This window comes from Galendromus occidentalis, unplaced genomic scaffold (assembly GCF_000255335.2).
Source record: "Galendromus occidentalis unplaced genomic scaffold, Mocc_1.1 scf7180000077484, whole genome shotgun sequence".
Taxonomy (NCBI): Eukaryota; Metazoa; Arthropoda; class Arachnida; order Mesostigmata; family Phytoseiidae; genus Galendromus; species Galendromus occidentalis.
Window position 1 is genome coordinate 2299777 of NW_003805472.1, and position 19976 is coordinate 2319752.

General features: G+C 51.2%; 3 protein-coding genes across 3 annotated transcripts; 2 read left to right on the plus strand and 1 right to left on the minus strand.

Moving 5' to 3' along the window:
- The first annotated feature begins 1728 nt into the window (after positions 1-1728).
- On the plus strand, positions 1729-3823 carry LOC100906517 (transmembrane protein 11, mitochondrial). Its single transcript, XM_003745700.2, has 5 exons — positions 1729-1820; positions 2321-2500; positions 2747-2845; positions 2973-3063; positions 3176-3823. Exons 1-5 carry the CDS (start codon positions 1795-1797, stop codon positions 3347-3349), a joined length of 570 nt encoding a protein of 189 aa, XP_003745748.1. The 5' UTR covers positions 1729-1794; the 3' UTR covers positions 3350-3823.
- Positions 3824-6312: 2489 nt separating this feature from the next.
- Positions 6313-10709, plus strand: LOC108864542 (ataxin-2-like protein). The gene is made up of 7 exons (XM_018640420.1): positions 6313-6377; positions 6746-6908; positions 7633-7927; positions 8053-9541; positions 9648-9805; positions 9921-10043; positions 10162-10709. The coding sequence occupies exons 1-7, from the start codon at positions 6313-6315 to the stop codon at positions 10707-10709; spliced, it is 2841 nt and encodes a 946-aa protein (XP_018495936.1).
- Positions 10710-18619: 7910 nt separating this feature from the next.
- On the minus strand, positions 18620-19681 carry SmD3 (small ribonucleoprotein particle protein SmD3). The gene is made up of 3 exons (XM_003745576.2): positions 19415-19681; positions 18945-19108; positions 18620-18817 (listed from the first exon to the last, which is right to left on the minus strand). Exons 1-3 carry the CDS (start codon positions 19573-19575, stop codon positions 18726-18728), a joined length of 417 nt encoding a protein of 138 aa, XP_003745624.1. The 5' UTR covers positions 19576-19681; the 3' UTR covers positions 18620-18725.
- Positions 19682-19976: the final 295 nt, after the last annotated feature.

Sequence of the window (19976 nt, forward strand, 5' to 3'; positions counted from 1 at the left end):
ACGAGCGACATTTCGATTCGCTCCGCGCAGCACCGAACTCTCGAGCCGAAAATCGTCTCAAAGACTATCCCTTGCGCTGCGAGCGTAGTCATGCTATCTCGAAGGGTTCTATGAACAGTCAGTGAACCGAATTCCAGTCCGAGTGCTCCGCATAGATGCGGCGGGTCGATAATAGGAGGGAGCAGATTCGCGAGGTCCGCGCGCAATCCCCTCCGGATAATGCATCGTGTATTTCCTCATGCCGGGATTTCTCGTCGACGATTCAATGCAGATCCCTCAGATGCGCGATGGTTTCACTTCTCGTGTCATCGATTCGTGAAACCTGTGATTCAGCGACTGCATTCAGGTTAATATCACGATGATTATTTATTCGTCCAGGGAAACTCACTCTGCCCGGAGGGGAACCTCGACTCCGATAAGACGAATAGACGAGATTGGCAGCTCGGTTCGAACTCGGTGATATATGCATGGTAGATCATACTGACCGGTCTCTGAAAGAATCCCACACCAGACGTCTAGCGTGCGGGATCTCCGCAGAATCGATCGCATCAATAGATTCTCGTGCGTACACGCGAGCTCCCAGAGAAGAATCATCAGGCGCTCCGGAATGAATGAAGCGTCGTTGATGGGTTTGAAATTCCCGCAGAATAGCCCCTCTTCGCTCCGAAGATTCTCATAATATTCGCCAATCAACTTGTGGCCCAGTTGACGGTCTGGCCCAGTCGACGCTATGGCCCAGTTGACGCGCTCCGCACGAATTGATTGATGCTGATATTGGACTCGCAAATCAAGCGTAGTGCGTCGCTCCTCAAAGTATTCGTTGCATGGAGGAACGACCTCAGCTGAAGTTGCTTCTTTCTCCTCCGGGGGGGGGCGAGGGTTCTCCTCGGTATGCAGAAGCTTCCAACGGGAGTGCCGATGCCGACATGGGTTGTCCTTCGAAGAAAATGCCACTCTGTGTTCGATGCAAGGTGAATGAGACAGAGTTGAATGAGACTCACGTCAGGTATACTCGTTTTTCATCACCATATGAGATTCTTCGGAGGACTCTCCAAGTCCGTCAGCGGAATGCTCACCCTCGTGCAAACGTTACACTGTGCTTGATACGATAATCATCGGGCGACTTTGGAATGATTGGTAGTTTCGAGAGCTGCTCGTTTCCTTGTTCCGAAGTTAGGTGATCTTCACTGTGCGGTTCCGGACCCGCCGGAATCGCGGTTCCGGAACCGCTGCAAAGCCTAGTCACACGGCCCTGCTCTCGGAAAACTCTGAACTCCGAAGCTCTTGCGCAGAGAGGTTTGAACACATGGAGCCGAGAGCGCCCATGGGATTGGAAACATCGAGATCTTAGGTCTAATTGGATGCAGCAAGATTTGATGAACGAGCCCAGGAAGTCCGGATAAGGACCCCTCCCTGAATCGGTGGGTCGGAGGTCGCTACTCAACGACTCGCATCGAGCCAAAGAGTCGATTGCTGCTCGAAGCCCGCCCGGATTCGATCGGATTGCCCATGAAGATCATCCAGGTCGTTGTGCACGATCACCCGCGGACGAGTCCGATTCCGATCACGCTGGGATCGCCCTCATCTTCATGCGAGGATTATGCTTCTCAGGTATACTCCTGCGAAACGGATCGCCTCTCGACCGAACACTCGTGGAGCCTCGAATCGCTATGCATAGACTTGACAAACGGACCTCCGATGGTTTACGTTCCGCAATTTAGCGATTGATGTCTATCGGCGGTCGCCTTAGCCAGGGACCGCTTCTTTGAGTGCGTTTGCTGTTTTCGTTGCTCCATGATGGCCGGTTCCGATCGAGCACAGTAAGTTGATCGGCATGATCGATGTTCCGGCAAAAAAATGAGACCGAGCACTAGCCGCAGACGAAGGGAGCGATTTTCGATCAGCTGGGGCTCATGAGAACCCCTTTACGCGCTAATCGTCAGCTGAAGAGTATGGATAAAACTTCACTCGAGATGCCCTTCGCGTATTGTTTCGGGCTCAGAGAAGCTTGCACCCGAAGGTTTCAGCCACTGGAGCTTTTCTCCGCTACGAGCGCCTTCGCTTCGAAGAGCTCTTGTTCCGACCAGGGGGCCTCATCTTCCCCCAGTCACGTAGTCCGTCAGGCTGACTCGCTGGGTTCTATTCTCAATTCTTTCCAGCTTGATGCATCCGGAATCAATGATACAGCGATCGGCTGCGAGACTTATTTTCATTGTTTGCTGCAGCTACAACTTTTATCACGCGGCAACGGCATTCTACGCCGCGCGTCCGATGTTGAGGAATTTTGTTTCCTGAATTTGATTACACGGGAATTCTCCAGAGGTCTCCAGCCGTCGCCGGATATTTCGCCGGAGTGGGTCATAATCCATGATATCGGAGGCTCGGATTCGAACGCATCGACGCGCCATGAAATTCATGAACTCGAGTTCGATAGAGCTTTAGAATTCACCCCCAAGATCATCGTGATCGAGCCGCGGAGTCTCGGCGATGCAACGACGAGGTAGAGTTGATCGAGCTTCCCCCCCAGAATGGAAAATCCTCAGAGCTCCCACTAACAAAGATGCCAAGAAATTCCCATTGCCCGCCGTACGCTCGGATATTGAGCCCTGCATATACATATATGTATATAAGCCCTGCGATATTTTTCTGCTAGCGTCTCTCTTCCGATTTCGAGGACCCCCCCCCTCCCCCTCCAAGGCTTTCTTTCAGGATAATGATCATCTAATCCTTGATTCTGATCCGACAGATGGATCCAAATCGGAAATGGCCTCAACAACGTCGGAATCGCGTGTGGCCTCGCTGCAGCGGCGACATTCTCGACCACCCAGAGCACATCACAATCCTTGTAGGTTTAAGCAATCTCCTAGCGAAGCGAGATTTCTGAAGGCCCGAGAGCTGGCGGACGAGCTGACGCCGCGGCGTGATTGCCACAGGCTTTCACCAATACGTTCGTGCATCTTGATTCTCCTCAGGTACATCATGTTCCCTCTGGTGGGCGTAAACGCCTTCTGTTGTACTTTGTACAACATGTCTTGGAGCAGCGATCCCTGCATTCACTACCAGGTGAGCTATCGGTTCCCGCTCGTTCTTCAACGAGCGACAGCCATTGAGCGATCCGAAGTCAGGCTCGTCCTCGAGTGGCGGGAGCGAGAAAAGTACTGAATATTCCTTCCAGGTGAACAAGTCGCCGAAGATACTCGATGAGTTACCTACGGGAGAGAAGATCGCGAAATCTGTGATTCTAGTTCGGTCCTTAGACACCAAGCGACGAGTATTACATACAACTGTGACCTTGGTGGCTCTATCTCTGGTTGTATTCCGAGTTTTTCAATGGTTCAAACAACTGTAGATAGTGTAGAGTTTGAGTACTGGATTCTGCTCTGCCCGACGTTGCCCAAAGACGACATGAACGTCGCGAGGTCAGCGGGAGCTCGAGCCGTCGGAATCCTCCAGAGAGAGATTCGGAGTCCTTCACGAGTTCTTTGGGACAAGACGATAATGGACCGGAGCTGTGAATTGCCCGACGTTCGAGGAACGGGATCCAGTGCTGTCGTGAACGCTTCTGAGTAGCGTCAAGGAGTGGAGGGGAAAGTGTTGTGCAAGATTCTTCCGACCGGGAGACGAAAATGTTTTTCAGTATAAAGGTCGCTTATGGATCCAAATCAATCAAGCAATCGATCATCGACTCTTCTGAGGTCGCAGAAGGCGATCGCGAAACCAAGGGGCTGAATGATCTTCATCAACCCCAATCAATCCTCACATTCCGAGGGTTGGTGTTCGTTCCGGCAGGTTCGTACTTGTCAGAACCTCGATGTCTCGTTCGTGCGTTCAGATGGAAGTTACAGGCACTTCGGACATTTCACTGTGAATATTGAGGCATGCATAACATGAGAGGGGGCAGTGATACAGTTTGTGTGAGGTGCACCACATCACAAGGTACATTGATGTGGTCTCTGGGCAACAGGGTCGCTCGCAGCTCACAGTTAGTTCCCCCCTCGGACAATCGCCTCCTCGACCAAGATCTTCAGAAGTCCATCGAGTCCTGCCTCACCGGGAGCATTCGATTTCCTCTCCTGTTGTCGCCACCTGATGTATACCTTCGTACCGCGCAGGAAGGATACATGCCAAAGTAGCTGAGAGTGACTAAAAAGTCAAATCGTATACCCATGGCAATGCTGAGTACCAAAGATCGTAAGGAAATATTCCAGGGGAGGACCTCTCACGTGACTGTGGTTAAAAACGTTGGGGGCAGGTCGGAGATCCGAGAAGAAGGTGCGATTCATAGCACATTCTAGATAGATGACACCGGCGGCGCATTTGTACGAAAGCAGTGAGTAACAGTTGGAGGCCACGACGGCTCCCCCGCGGGATCGGTGCACTAAGTCATTGACTGGTTCCCGAACTCATCGATATTATTGCTCCCGCGTTCAGAAAGCTCACGGGAAGATGATAGCTATACCTTCAATTCAGCTCAATGTAAATAAAATTAATGAGCTGGAAAGTAAGGGCTTCAGTGTCCTCCGTTCCTTCCCGGCCGATTGGTTCCATACAGTTCCTTCGAGATACCGCGACTCCGCGGACTCGACCTACATGGATCCGCCTGGTTTCAGAAGGCGTGGGAATGGTGCATGTGAAATGATTCGTCACGACTGTATCAGGTACTCACGATGGTTTACTCTAAGCTGTCGGTGACTCCTCTAGAAAGGATAACATCGGTATGAATGAGCCAGAAGAATTCGGAGAAAAACCGACTATTCGAAAAAATCCCGCTTGTCCTGGCTCACATAGATTCTTTGTTCTCTCTTCCTCACTATGAGGATGATATCCCGCGGAGGTCGGTTCCCGACGAAGCCTTCAGGGCTCTCGGAAGCGGATCCGGGTGTGAGTTGAATAAGCACTACCCCCTCGATCCCGTGCTCCGCTCAATACACTCTGCTTGACGGAGGTAATCGGGAGCGCTCATGATAATAATTTCATATTGTGATGTAGCCTCGTGCCCTCGTGCGTCGACGAATTTCCACCAACAAGAATCCGAGTGAATTCCCTTCCCGTGCGGTTGCCGACGGCAGTCCGAGGAGGCCACAATTGATACGAGCCTCCCGGAGAGCGATATCGGTCTCGATTTCGCCGAGGAAACTCTATATCGGTTCTTCTCCTCTTGTCACTTCTATAGATTTGAGATGACTTGGACAAGATAATATGATGACCCATGGTGGAGTTTCTCCGGAGCGACTCTATCGCAATTTGAGCGTTCTTCGTCCGCATGGTAGATCCCAGAGAGCTTTTTGCCGACATTAATGAACGAAGCACGGAAGACAGCTTCATACCGCGAATCATCCGTCGCGCATCATTGACCGCCTGCTGTCAAAAGTCAATAAGCACAAGCGCTTCCGCTGCTGTGACGGCGCGAGAAGCCTGTCGTCGACGAACTGTTTATCCTAACGGGCGCCGAGAGTGTAACGGATGGTGGTCATTAAAGGGACGGAGCTTATGATTGGATTTCTTTTTTTCACCGGAACGAAGTTCCGTACCATTACCGGAGTATCCCGAGTGTAATCGCTTGCTCGTCGAGAGTTCGTCTAAAAATTAATCAAAGTTATAGTCCGAAAACAGGAGACCGTCATCTTGCAGCGAACTCAATTTTCTTTCAATATCGAGGAAGCAACGAAATCGATGCAGGCTCTCTGTGAAGAGCATGCTATCTCTCCCGCGAATTCCCGTCTGATAGTGAGACGGATCACGCTCTCCCGCCACGAGCTCAGGAAGAAGAGCAACGAGTCAATCCCAAATACTGAGCTGGGAGACCGCGATAATGTCGACGCGACGGCTCTCCCTTCCCTCCCCTGCTTCAATCATGCAGCAAGTTCCTAAACCATGGTCCCGATTCTCGAAGCACGCATCGAGTGGATTCCCCGAATGGACGACACTCGTGGTCTCTCGCTCGCTCCTCGTCTCTCCACAATTATCTTCCTTGCCGAAAGTACCCCCGCCGGATCTCCGGCGCCGTCAGCTCTCTCACGTCGACGGAGGAATCACGAGGAGCGGAATTCGAAAGTTGGCGCGCTTTTCTCGTTGGGAGCCCGGTCTGTATCAAGTTGCTAGTTTTCATGGTGCCACTCAGCCATAGGCCTACTACCACAGGCTGTTAAGTGAAACAGAACTGTTGTACAACGTTCGATTGAATTTGTCTGCCAGTTTGCTGATTGTGGAAGCACGGCAGACAGCGCAGCGTCGAGTGCATAGCACCGAAGCCTAGCGGGCCGTAAAGCGAGCAGCTTTTCTGAGAATCCGAGAATAGTCTATGCCGCCGCCATGAACAGCCAGGCGGACAAAAAACAAAGGAATGTCAAGTCGAATGGTGCGGCTGCAAACAACAAGTGAGTGTGCCCCGTGACTTGTCCCTGCTCCTCGGAGTGTCCCACGCGATGACCGGGCTCGATCGGTCGACCGTTCCGGCTGCGATTTGGGCAGCTGCTAAGCTGACTCTGCAACTGCAGTCGAGCTGCATCGAGCCAGCCATCCAACCAAGCAGGCAGCCAGCCAGCTAGGCGAGCGACCGAGCGACCGAGCAGTCAATCGAGCGGTCGGCTTATTTCTTCTGCCGAGATTCATGGCGAGCAGGCTCGTCAGGAATCGAGGGAGTGTCCTCTTTTTCTCAGACGAATGGCCGAACACGCTCGCACCACGGGTGCCTTACGGGGGTCAAGCCTGCGGGATGCAATTCATCGAGACGTTTATTTTTCAGGGCAGTAGGACGCAACCAGAATAAGGCCCCGGCGGAAAAACCTTCAGTAGCTCAGACGAGCCGTGAGAACCGTGAACATCCCGACGGCAAAGTTGTCACGCCAATGAACGCCACGGGAGTATACGGCAATGCCCGATTCGTCCACGCGATCGCTGCCTTAGTCGTAAGTTGTGAATGAACTTTGATCGGCACTCATTTCGGAACGGATGTCCAGCATTTTCTCCCCGGCTCATTTCTCACCTCGTGGTGGAATGTGTCGTGGTCGAACGTCCGTACAGCATTCGTACGGGACATAATGAACGACCACGTGAGAACCTGTCACTCAATCACTCATGCATGAATATCCTGAGGCCGCCACTCGAGAGTAGCCCTCGGCCTTAAAAGGCGAGGTACTCACAAGAGATCTCGAACCTAGATGGGTCCGGAGTAGTCCTGGTTCAGCAATTAAGGATCGGCTAATAATTATGTACGGAAGCTGGCCCATCGCTCAGCGTAAAATGTTTCCCGATTCCATTCCACATGTTCCGATCATTTACTCGACATGCGCCAATGATCAAGAGCTTCTCCGGTCAGAGTCTCATGCTGTTCGCATGTTTCGCCGCTCCCCCACACTCAGACTAGCGGAAGAGAACGCTCACAATTCGAGGAATCGCTCCCTTACGAGGGAAAAAAATTGAATGCCGCCTCGGATTTCGACCCTGAATCCCCGGCTCCTCCACCAGAGTTCATTTGTTCACTCTTTGTCGACATTTCATGAAATTTTCGAAAACAGTCGATCATTTCGAGAAGTAAGACTAGAGTGAGATGAATGAGCTGAGAAGCTACGGAATTCTCGCTCGGCTGAATAAGTCCCCCAAGACACTAATTGGAAGTCTCTTTTTTCGCAGGGACATGTTGTTCAAGTTCGTTTGCGTGGGGACAAAGATGTTTACGAAGGGGTCTTGTTCACCATTTCCCCGACGTTCGATGTTGCTTTGAATACAGTGCATGTACTGGAGTCGGACGGTTCAGATGCCCACGCAGAAGCACCGCAGGCACCGGGCCATCTCTCGGGCCTGTTGAGGAACATGGGCAGACTCCGAAAGCAGCCAAGTCAGCCCTTGCAAGAAACGATGATCTTCAACATCTCGAACATTGTGAGCATGACTGCGCTGAACATTGACCTCGGCTTCGTTACGAAAGGTGAGCAGCCAAACTACCAACGGGTCGTTCGGGCCTCTAGCGAATTGTCACCGGTTGTGCGGGGCACCGCGATCGTGATTTCCTCATTGAAGCTCTATTCACGTTGTGCCTCTCCCCTCTTCCAGAGAACGCGTTCACAGATTCACAAATCTCGCGATCGAACGGTCGCATCACAGAGCGTGATCTGCAGGTGTGGGAAGACGACGGTACCGAGAGCACCAAATACGGTCAGTTAGAAGACATTTCTGGAACGTCCGCGGGATGGGCACCGGCGGATATGTTCGCAACGAACCTGGAACGCTTCGGTGTGAAAACTTCCTTCAAAGACGACCTGACAGGCTACACAACCCCGATTCCGACGCGGGACGACGCCGAATACCGAGCGAAAGAAGCCTTGGCCGCTAAAATCGCGTCCGAGATCGAATCCAACCCACAGCACAAGCGGAACTACGAGTTGGAGAACGGGGGCGACGAAGACGACGAGGAGATAAAATACTCGGCGGTTGTGATGTCAGAAGACCGGAACAGAACACAGCAGCAGTCCCAACAGCATTCGCAACAACAGCTGCAGCAGCAACAAGAAAGATCAGAGTCGCGTTACGCACACAACCACCGTCGTAAGCAGATGGCTCCCGTGAACGGTGCTGTGAAAGGATCCCAACGAGGGACGACAGGGGGACATCACTCGCAGCGCAATAATCACAACCGCTCGCCGCCCATGAGCTCGCCATCTCCCCAACAACAGGGTTCCCCGCATCCCCAACAACAACAGGGGCAGATGCAACCGCAGCAGAGAGAAGCGCCGTCCCGGAAGGAGCAACACGCTCCCACGCCGCCTCAACAGGTCTCAGGCACGCGAGCGGCGTCGCCGGCACAACAGCACGCGCAGGCCGCCGGCTCTCAGTCGCTGCCCCCGCCGCCGGCATCGTCGCAGCAGCAGCAGCAACAACACCACCATCAATCGGACAGTAAGAAGGTTGCTCCCAATGAGAAACACGCCGCGACGCGGAAATCCCCGTCCCCGAAATTGGACGCGACGCAGAACGTCCCGAAGAAAGAAGCGCCCATTCAGGTTCACGAAATCAAAAAATCACCACCTGCTAGTCCTCCGGGCGAAGCGAAGAGCAAAGCGTCTCCGACCCCTGAACGAGGCGTTTCTCCACGAACCCTCGAAGCGCCGTCTCCCGCCCCGAGCGCCAGCGGGCAACAGGCAAACACGGAAGAGATCGTCAAGAAAAGTACCCTGAATCCTAACGCCAAGGACTTCGTCCCAACACCAAAGCCGCAGACAATGTCGCACAAACATGGGGTTCCTCAAGGACACATGAACCCTGCCGCCGTCGCTGGACACGGAGGCCCTCGCGGAGGACATATCAGCATAGGCGGACCCGCTCAAGGAGGCCCTCACGCTCAAAGTGGTGGAGTGATTATGGCTCCATTCCCGTTCCCCGGATCCGCTGGGCCGCATCAACACCAGCACCAGCATCAGGCAGGTGGACACAACCGATCGTATCGAGGCAACAAGGGCCAAAATAGACAAGCCATGGATCAAACTATGCACGTTACCGGTCCACCCATGGTCCAAGGTCCGCAACAGCAGCAACTTATCGTAGGGTGAGTGCTTGCCTCCGATGTTCCGCTCCATTACGTACGAGCTTCCGAGCTTCAGCCTCGCATCTTGGATATCGATTCAAATCGATCGTTCTCATCGAATTTCCAGATATCCGCCACCAAACGCATACGGACCAGCCCACCCACAGGGGGTTGCGTCAAACGTGGTTACCATGCAACCACCCCTCGGACACGTTCCAGCGCAGCAAGTTCAAATGGTTAACTATAGCTTAGTTCCAACTCGAGGAGTAATTTCACCCCCTGGAGGTGAGTTCGATAAAAAGAGAAAGGAAGATCAAGAGCTCTCCGGACCCGGCCGATATATGAGGGGTTGGTATATGCTTTTCCGGCTCGTGATCCCATTCGGTATTTATTTTTTCAGCTCCGGCAGGAGTTTTTCCATCCATGCAATTGTACAGTGATGGAGGTATACATTTAGCACCTCAACCCCAAATGATCTTTAGAGAGCTTACCGCGAACGCGATGTACCCCAGTCAGATCGACGGTGAGTCCCTGAGTTTACACCTAGCCGCTGGTGAATAGCAGGTGTGAGCGGTATAGGGAACTCGCAGTTCTCGCTGAACGGTCGTTCGCGGATATTCATTTTTCTCTTCGTCCCGCAGCGAACTTATTCGTCGTGAGTCCCCCTGCTCAGACGCCCAGCCAGTCGGGTGCTCCAACGCCCCCATCGAGTAGTGGACCCCACGGTCATCCATCGCAGCCGCCAATGAGTTATTCGTCTCAACCGCCATGGCCTGCTCAGCCACTGCTGATGATGAGTGCAAACGGAGGACCTGCGGGCACTCCGCCACCTCATCATCTCATAATGGCGCCCGCACCCCCGCCGATGGGACCTGCCCACGCAGCTGGCCACGGGCCTGCTCATGGGCACGGTCACGGGCACTTCGCGCAGGCGATTGCGGTGCAGAACGGTCCAGGAGCGCTTCAGGTTCAGACGAATCCTGTCGTTACAGGACCGTCGACAAACTCGAACGTAACTCCCGGACAAGCGCCTCCCCAGGCTCAATCCCAAGCCACACCGACTGGCCAGGCGCCCACAAGCGGAGTTGTGGTTCCCCCTCCCCCCAACCAAAGCGGTCAGCAGACAGGCCCTCAGCAGCCGCCGTCGCAGCAAACGCAACAGACTCCAGGCAGAGCTAATCGAACTTGAAGCTCTCACGACCCCTCAATCAATCTTCCGATTATTCAATCGTCAAACCAACCAATCAACCAGTCACCCGATCGATCGATGCAACAGGCCTCTTCCTCTATCTTTTTTCGAGACGCCGCCGAATGATCGAAGTCCACCAGTCCGTCTCACCACGTCCCTACTATACGCATTTCGTCAAGTAAAGCAAGCAAATCCGGGAACACCGTCAAAGCAGAAGAAAACGACTTCCCCGCGCCAAGCGTATGGTAATCGATGTCGTCGTCGTCGTCTGACCCTCCGCTCGCCGGTCCCGCGATCTACATGCTCGGTCGCCCCGGTCTTGGTCAATCTACGAGCAGTTTATATATGATGATGAATTTCGAAGACGCTGATATGGAGGACGTCAACGACGAGATTTGAACCCGTCATTTCCGGGAATTCATTTTGGAAAACATCCGGCGACCGGGTCGCTCAGGACGGAAATCGACGCAGCGACTTGAGCCGGTGCGGCGACCATCGTCTTGCAGGAGGGTGCCAGTGCTATAATCGATCGAGTTCGCGACTTCGGAGCTGTGTGTCGAGAGTGTAGACGGCGGTTGCTGAATGAATGAACGAACGATAGCGTCGTTCGGGCCGTGGCCCGTTTGCTGAGACCGCGGAAGAGAAAAGTTCAACAGAGACAACCAAAGTTGAAGCATCATGAATTTCATTCGTCATCGCCACCAATCGAACAATCAATCAACCCATATATCGATGAGTTAACCAAGAGGATGAGCCGATCGTCCATCCGACGGGCTCTCTGCTTGAAGAAACATGGACCGTTGTCCTGCTCCCTCCTGGCAGCGACGAGTATCTTCTCGACGAAAGAAGGATTCGTCGGAGGATGTGAGCAGACGATCGCTCATCTGGAAACAGAAGCGCGAAGAGGTAAATACCCTGCTTAGACTGGGGGGCTTTTTAGTTATCCTGATTAAGTTCTCGATCATGACTTGGATAGTCGCAGCCATGTGCTGTATGTGGTAGCGCTCGGGGAAAAGACAGAATCGATGAGGGAGATCGGGACTTGGTTTTCTGTCACCTTCCTCTGAATGAGAATACATGACCTGATTTCAAATGCCAATCTTTAGGCTCCACAAACACGATATGTTCTCTTCTTCAAGGAGGCGTCCGCTTTGTCCCCAAGAATTTCGACCTACAGATGAGATCTTGTCGGCGGGCGTCAATTCTTTCTTGGTAGCCATGATAATCATTATTTCCTCAGCGAGAAGTTTCGGGATAACCTTCGCGCGGACACCGAGAACCGCATGGGGACGGCGATCTCGATGTGGATTTCCAGAGAGGGAGTTGTACGGAAAGAAGTGTGGGGATGCGGATTACGCGAGCGGACACGAAAAGGGCATCCTGTTGCAGGATTCGATGCATTCGTCGAGACGTGGCACGCGTTTATCGGCGCGATGAGTTGGTCGATCGGGGTATGGGAGGTTCATAACGGACTTTTCATCCTGATGAAACATACGAATGGTATGCAAACGAGAAAGTAAGAGAATCGCGGACGATTGAGCTGGAAGCGCAAAGCAACGTGAGGTAACGATTGAGCAAGCGCTGCCTGGAACGAGACACAGTCCCAAATAGTTAAGGAACATTTAATACGTGCATCGGTACATCCACACATATACTTACATCACAAAGAATATATGAATATATATACCCGAGTATATCTACGATACCTATAGATCTATTTTTGTACGGCATCAGATAGGTCACGGACAAAAGAACTGATGCAGGCAAATCGTTGTATACCTTACAAATGGTTGTCCACCGGTCTCTTTTTTTAAGTTTAACCATCTCCACTCGCTGGGATGAGAATGTGGGAGAAGAATTTAATAATTATTATTATTATTACAATTGAGGTGACGATGAGGATCGGAACGATACACGAGAAAAGTCACACGAAAGGCTGCATCGACTTGATGTCGATAATGATTTTGTGAACGACATGGATTAGGACAAGGGTATCGGAGTAATTTATGAACTCGGAGGAGACCTTTGGAGGTATCGGAGATAGTTACGAAGAACGATGCGTTCGGGAGTCAAACGAAGAGAACAAAATCGACAGCCGTGTTCCGAGTGCGTTCAAGGGCGGATCCGCTGAGCGAAGCTTGGTATACAGATCCATTAGAAATGTTCGCATATTGGTTTCCTAATAGGAGAAAATCGTGGCGGGGCTCGATCTGGTGAGTCCGGCGCGAAAGTTAGGATCCCTTCGTCGCACTCCTTATGCCTCATCGGTTGCGTGCTCATCCTCAACAACTTCGCTTTGGGCGGGCGGAAATCGAAGCATCTATTGCGCCGACGACCACGACGAACTCGACGGCATAAGCGGAAATATCGTCGCTGTCGACCGTCGATACCATCGCCTAGCTCAAGATGCAGGTTGCGATCAGGGCAGACTAGCGAAATTTCGCAGACGAAGAAAGAGCTCGGAAAAAAATGCTCTCCTCTCTCGCTATCAATATATGACCGATCGTGCCGCCTAGCCGGACTGACTGAGTCGTTCGAACAGCGGAATAGCACGCAACTCGCACAAACAATTAATTTGCCGGAATTCCGCGTTCGGGAGTGCGACGAGGGACTGAAAACTGATCGGCTCGGGACGTGCCCCCGAACCGGGTATCGACCCGTATTCAATGGAGAAATGTACTTTCACCTTGCTTGCCGAGGGAGTTTCCAATGATCATGCACTGAGGTTACACAGAGTGATGATACAGCGGGTGATGACAATAATAATAATAATTATTATAATAATGACGATGACAGAGCATAACTGAGGAGCATTAAGAGAGAAAGGAGAAGTTAGTTTACAGCATTGTAATATAGACTGTACATAATCGAAACCCATAGATAGTACTTTTTACGGCTAAAATTTTGATACAAACGAGAAAACTCCGAAAAACTTTTCTGGCCACCCTGCGCGAATACTTCAACTCTAGCGAAGAGGATCTGTATGGGGAGGAGGTTGATAATCATCCCATGATTCGCGAACCAGGAAGATTATCATTTTATGAATTCATTGATAATTTTCCCTCGAGATCGCAAGGAACATACGCCTTCTCTCCCGAATACTCGGGATCCCGAGAAGGATCGATGATGGTGTCCTGGGCACACAGAAAAATAATGATGATACCGACGGTTGGGGATGATGAGTTCAAGTGTCCCGAGAAGCAATCGATGATGGGGGAATCGATTCGTTTTCTATCCCTCTGGATGAAGAAACCTGGGCTCTGAATTCCTCGCAGTTCGCAAGTCTGAGACCTGTCCCAGGGCGAACGAGCGCTCGTTCCGAAGGGAGGGAATCTTTCTCACGTAGGAGGATCTAATCGAGGGAATTTCCATCGAAATCCGACGATACTTATTGCCACCATTATTTTTGTAGGTACCTCGTGGGAACAACAAATTAAAGTTAAACAAGATAAAGACTCCAAACAATGCAATGAAGGAGAATAGGCGTGACTGGATGAGAGAGAAATCGAAGAACGAACAAACGAGAAAGTATTATTAACAAGATGAATGAGTATGTGTACATCAACATCCTAGGCGAATGTGTTGAATTTAGATGATGGTTTCGAGTGAGCTGAGATTGCCGAGTCGACTGCTGTGCGAAAAACTCACGGGATCATTGTTGAATTTTGTTGTGTACAACAAATGCAGGAGCCATTTCTGAGGAAAGGCAACGATCATCCCTGTGTCATTCGGTTCATGCAAACAAGCGACTTCCCTAACTCTAATACGAAGGCGCGAGCTTGATCAAAAATTCTCTGCACACAACCGTATATACATATACATATTCTATATATGGATACATATACAAATTTGTATGAATATATAAATATATATGTGTATATATGCGGGGTCCGCCAGCATGAAGTGAGGCCATGAATGCTTGGGCGGGATAGACTGGCTGAATGAATGAGTAATTGAACGAGTGCGAGGGAGAGAATGGGTGGATTTATGTATGTATGAGAACCAGCTTTATCATGTCCGAACATGCTCTTGAAGCAATGCGATAAGTAGTAGGATCGAGACGAGTCGAAATAGATTAGGATGCATCATAAGAAATGTGAGTCTCATCGAGGTTCGAATGCCTTGAGACTCCTGGAGTCCCCGGATCCGTTTTTTTGGGAAGAAAATCAAATGACGAACACGCAATCTGTTTAGGTAGATTCCTTGGCTCCATATTCGAGCATCAGATTCGAATTCAATCTTCTCCACGTGATTCAAGCGTTCCGCTCCTCCCCAATGTCTACCCGTCTAATTAAAAAAGACAATTCGGGATCGGGAACCGAGCCGGCGAGAGAGAAATGGAATCCATCCTGATTTGTTTTTCTCGGAGTAACGGTCGCGGGGACATTCAGAATGCTCGGGGAGAAGAATAGAATCGAGATCACGGGCTGGACTCGAGTCCGACAGAACGTTCCCGAATGGCCTTTGGTTGCCAGTCGTCACGGGGGCTGGCCCCTTATCCTTATGAAACTGATAGGTTTCCTTGTTGATTTAGTTTGAGAATAGTAATGTAGAGCTCTGCCGACTTATATCACTCATCCGCTTCCCACTAATGATCCGTCTGCCTCAACCCGGCATCGAATTCAGGACCTGGGCGACCAAAGTTTCGAGGAGAGGAATCAAGAGCTGGCATTGTTGATGAGACTTCCAATGTCAGAAATCACTCATAGAGCCCCCGTTGTCATGCGAGATAGCCTCCCCATCGATGGGAGCAACCCCGCAACAACGGTAGATCCGATAAAGGAATAAAACACTTGAATTTTTATCCCGGTGCATCTTGCTCAAGAATATCCGAAGGTAACTGCTGACTCAGCATTTGAGCGACTTTGAGGCGCCTCTCCTCGTCTCGATCCAACCGCATTGTATGCCAGAATTCGTTGGCCACGGAGTATTTGTCTCTTCTGTGAGAAAATGTCTGGATGAATGTGTGATCGAGTGTCGAGTGTATGCAGGAATGAATGTGTTGATTTGTCTTTTCGCTCTGTTGATCATATAGATATTCGACGTCATCGGTCGTCGTCGTCTCTTTTTGCTTGCTCCTCCCACCCTCATCCAAGCATCCACCCTCTCATTCCGATGGGTGGGAGCTGGACTCTGTATTATCATCGATTTTCGGCTGTACCTGATGACGAGGTTGCTTGAAGTCAAACCATCAGTTTGTGGAATCCACAAAAAAAATTCGATCCGTGATCGATTGAGGTTTGGAAGATGGTGCGGGGTGGAAGGTGTGGTTGAAATGATTGTTCGATTTTTTTTCCACGATGGAAGAGGCGAGTCATCCGAACTCGTCTCGTGAGCAGAAAATTCAAGTTCCTCCAGATCGCTTTTGCCAATCGGGACAATATGGTTCGAGCCTCCGTCGGGCTACGATGATATCGGTGGAGCTGAGCCTCAATGTTGGGAGTGAAGATTTCCTCCTTCTAAGCACTACATCTGCCCCGGCGGAACTCGACGCGGAGGTCGCGGGCGCACACAGGGATTTCAAACAGAAGCGATCGATGGGGAGGGGCTCTTTACTCATGATGATCATCACCAAAGCCCGCAAGCAGAAGCGGAGAATGATGATAAATAAATGAATGAATGACTAGATGAATGTCACCGTGAGCGATTCGAGCGAAAACCGCAAACCCAACTGGTGGAACGGGAGCTCTTATCGGAGACGGACTGAGAATCTTAAGGGATCCCACGCGAAAACGCGAATGGGCACAACTTCGAGAGGGGCTCGACCTGGGGCCTGGGAGCTCTAAAAACGAAGAATCAGAAGGATCCGCGGGAGCGCCGATTCTGGAGATAACTTTTTTCCGGAGGGAGAGAGGGAGGGGATCGGGGAATCGAAACGATGGGAGAAAACTGAGCGATAAGATTTGGCGAGCGGCTGGCATATTGAAATTTTTCGAGTATGGGAATCTTATGAACGGAAGGAGAGGATGATCGTAAATTGTTTAAGATCCGTAGCCTTCCCACTACGCAATTCATGAGAGGAGTTCAACGGGCGCCTAAATCGATTGGATGATGAGGGCTTAACGACGATATATCGAAAAAAAGGGAAAGACAATAAAGAAAGATGTTCGACCGTTCGTAAGGACCGTGTATTCCTTATGTAATATTGCATGTCAGCGTTGGCACGTCGGACGGTAACGCGGGTGGAGTCGAGGCCATCTGTGGCGAGTCTCAAAACTTCGATCCCTCGAAACATTTCTGTTCAAGCGAGCACGAAGCATGCTGCACCGTGGAAGAGGGGATGCGACGTCAGCATCGCGTTTCCATCTTATTCCAATGATAAACTCATGTATGTAGCTTTCGGGGTCCAGGAGAAGCGAGAGGCAACTTTCTAACGATCTGTCTGGAACTCCAATGGACACTGCGTCAGAGCTACCATGGAGTCGGTGGAGTCGAGAAAACATTTTGATAATCTGATCGGTTTTATAACATACCGAGGTCGAATATGGAAGATTCTTGTTCTTCCGCGAATTTGTCGGACGGCCAATTTATTTTATCAACTCAGAAGCCGGGAAGGCCTGAGCCATCTGCTTCAAGCCGCGTCGATCCTCGGCAAGGATGCCTCCTGTTTCCCATGTCCCTTGAATTCTATTTCAGAGCTTGGCTTTCCCACAGCCATTGGTTCCAGCTCGAACTGATCAGGGGCTCGAAACGACTCGTCCTGCTCGGTTCAGGGGTAGTGATAGATCCCGGTCTCTTCCCGAAAGCTGCCCTGGCGTGCACGTTCTTCGGGAACGTCAATGTGCGCGCGGAGCATCGTCATTCCGCAATCAGCAGACGAATCTGGAACAATTGTTTGGAAGTCGCATTCCGTTGCTCAACGATCGCCTAGTGAAAAGCCATGATTGTGCGCGATCTCTCGACTTGTGCTCCGAGCCCGTCATCGCCCGTCAGGGCACACGGAGTTTTGTGTTTCCCGAGCACAGGAGCAACGAATCCTGTTGTGCTAAGATGCGGAGACTCGAGTACGAGACTGGTCGACTTGAAGATACTCAGGAACTCGTTCGCGCATTTCGAGAGACTTCTGAACCAGAACGGCAGGATTGAGCTCAAGGAATGCTTCGAAGTTGACTACACGGGACCAGTGATGGACACGGTTTTCGAATACATCATTTTTGGAATTGCCGATTTCAGAGTCGACCAAGCGATCGATCTCCTGTCGGTGGCGCACACTTTCGGCGTTTCAGATTTGGCCGAAGACGTCAAGAAATTCATCATTGAGAACTCCGACCGCTGCTTAGAGTCCAACGACTTTCTCCTCGGGCATTCGGTCAGAGATATCGCGTTGTTAAAAGAGGTTTTTTGCGACCCACGTTTCTCCGGGAGGCTACTACTCTATAAGCGAATTCGTGACTGGAAACGTCACATGCGCACGAAGGGAGTCGACGAAGCCGAGTTCCGCCTTCTGAATCGAGACTTTTACGAGGCCCTCATCGACAAGAATATACTCAAATACCTCGAGAGAATTTATGGTGAGCCGAGCTTCCCGTCAGCAAATGCTCCTAATCCTGATAACGAGGAGTGAAGTCGGGATCGATATGGTAGCGGAAAGCTAGAAGAGTACGCCGGCTTGCCTCGTGGTTTGCGGTCCGTTGTCAAAGTATTCTGGACTTGTGATAGATCTATTTATAACGGATTTGAGCTTCTTGGCAAAGCGCTCATCCAGGAGCAGGGAGAGGAGGGTCCATCATTTTTTAAGGCAAATGTAATAAAGTAAAGGCTTTTAACTGTCGTGCCCCGTACTGAATCATTCGAATACACATATGTACGTTTCAGCGAGAACTTTGGAGTCCGGGGGACTCTCGATAGTGAGGCAGCTTCTTCCTTCCCGACTTCCGTCAGTAAGAAAGTCATGGGAGATGACGACGAGTGAAGTGATGGAATATTTATTGTTCGGTTCTTCGTTCTGCCATATATGCAACTTATTACACAGGCATCTTGTGTGATGCCAGAGGGATGACCCGCACCGACCGCGCCTCACTTTCCACCACCACCTCCGTCGCGACCACCACCACCTCCTCGACCACCTTTGGGAAACAGCGCACGAGCTCGTCCCCGGCCTCGAGCGGCTGCAATAAAAAAAGAAAAAGTCATGTCGTGAGGATACGTTGGGACATGGGCGGTTGGGCAACGATCAATCGAGACTGAGTGGACGGAACCATAATAATCGACATAAATCCCGTAGAAATGCTTCACCTTGAGCTCGTAGAATGGCAGACTTCCCTCTACCCGCCGCTGCGCCGGTTTGCATGCCTTTCCCAGGCGGTTTTTTGAACATAGGAGCATTTTTCAGCATGTCAGGTAATATCAGGAATCGGATTTTGCTCCCTCGAATGTACACGTTCTCCAGTTGGGAAGTACTGCGGGAGGAATTTTTTTTACTTATGCCGGCGCTCCTACCAGAAAATCAGGTTGTCACACGATCAATTGAACCCAGTAATAGCCGGGCGCTCCGGAGGGGAGTTTGAGGCGATTTCAAGGCGTCCCCCGGGATTCTGAATCCCTCCGAAGGTTTACAGGGAGATATCTCGTCAGAAACTATTGCTGCTTCTGCGATCTCGCAGAGAATATCGCGATCCCCGCGACTTCGTGCGGAGGGCGGGGCGCGGAAATTCTGAATTCAGGTTCAGAATAGCCAGGGGAGGCGGAACATTATCGGGAATTACCTTCCGTCACGGTAGGTCACAGTGATTCCTTGCATGTGACAATTCATGTTATCTTCAGCTTCGACAAGCTTCCCTCGGTAAACTTCACCGGTGTTCGTCTCACAGGTAATGATATGGCCCTCAGCCTCATGGAGGACCTTGATCGGTACCCCAATCGACATCTCGCACGGCTTTCACAACCGACACAGCTATCAAGAAGCCCGATTTATCCAGATTCTGACCCACTGTTCAAATCACACTCGGAATACGAAATGGCGGGTTCTCATCAAGCTGGCCCGTTTGCTAACAAAGCAGCTGGCCTTTGAATGCAGCCGCGCGCATCCCTGGCTCGTTGCAGCGAGCGGGATTCCGACGCGGACGCTGCGTCGGACGGCGTTGAATGATGATTGGCGAATCTCCGGCAGGGTACTCCATACCTCCGACGATCTCTGGACAGATACTCATAGGGGACAGAGGATCCCAGATCCCGGAAATCCATCCGCGCTGAGAGCCAGAGCAGTCGATTCGGCGAGCTGCATTGAAGCGCAAGTCGGCACCGGTTGCATTTCGTACACACGAAAAG

Coding starts and splice junctions, on each gene's coding strand:
- LOC100906517 (XM_003745700.2), top strand. CDS start 1,795: ATGATGGCCGGTTCCGATCGAGCACA. Junction 1,821..2,320: donor GCCGGTTCCGATCGAGCACA/GTAAGTTGATCG, acceptor GGAATTCTCCAG/AGGTCTCCAGCCGTCGCCGG. Junction 3,064..3,175: donor ATCCCTGCATTCACTACCAG/GTGAGCTATCGG, acceptor TATTCCTTCCAG/GTGAACAAGTCGCCGAAGAT.
- LOC108864542 (XM_018640420.1), top strand. CDS start 6,313: ATGAACAGCCAGGCGGACAAAAAACAAAGGAATGTCAAGTCGAATGGT. Junction 6,378..6,745: donor GGTGCGGCTGCAAACAACAA/GTGAGTGTGCCC, acceptor TTTATTTTTCAG/GGCAGTAGGACGCAACCAGA. Junction 10,044..10,161: donor GTACCCCAGTCAGATCGACG/GTGAGTCCCTGA, acceptor TTCGTCCCGCAG/CGAACTTATTCGTCGTGAGT.
- SmD3 (XM_003745576.2), bottom strand. CDS start 19,575: ATGTCGATTGGGGTACCGATCAAGGTCCTCCATGAGGCTGAGGGCCAT. Junction 19,109..19,414: donor GTGACCTACCGTGACGGAAG/GTAATTCCCGAT, acceptor TTCCTCCCGCAG/TACTTCCCAACTGGAGAACG. Junction 18,818..18,944: donor TGCCATTCTACGAGCTCAAG/GTGAAGCATTTC, acceptor TTTTTATTGCAG/CCGCTCGAGGCCGGGGACGA.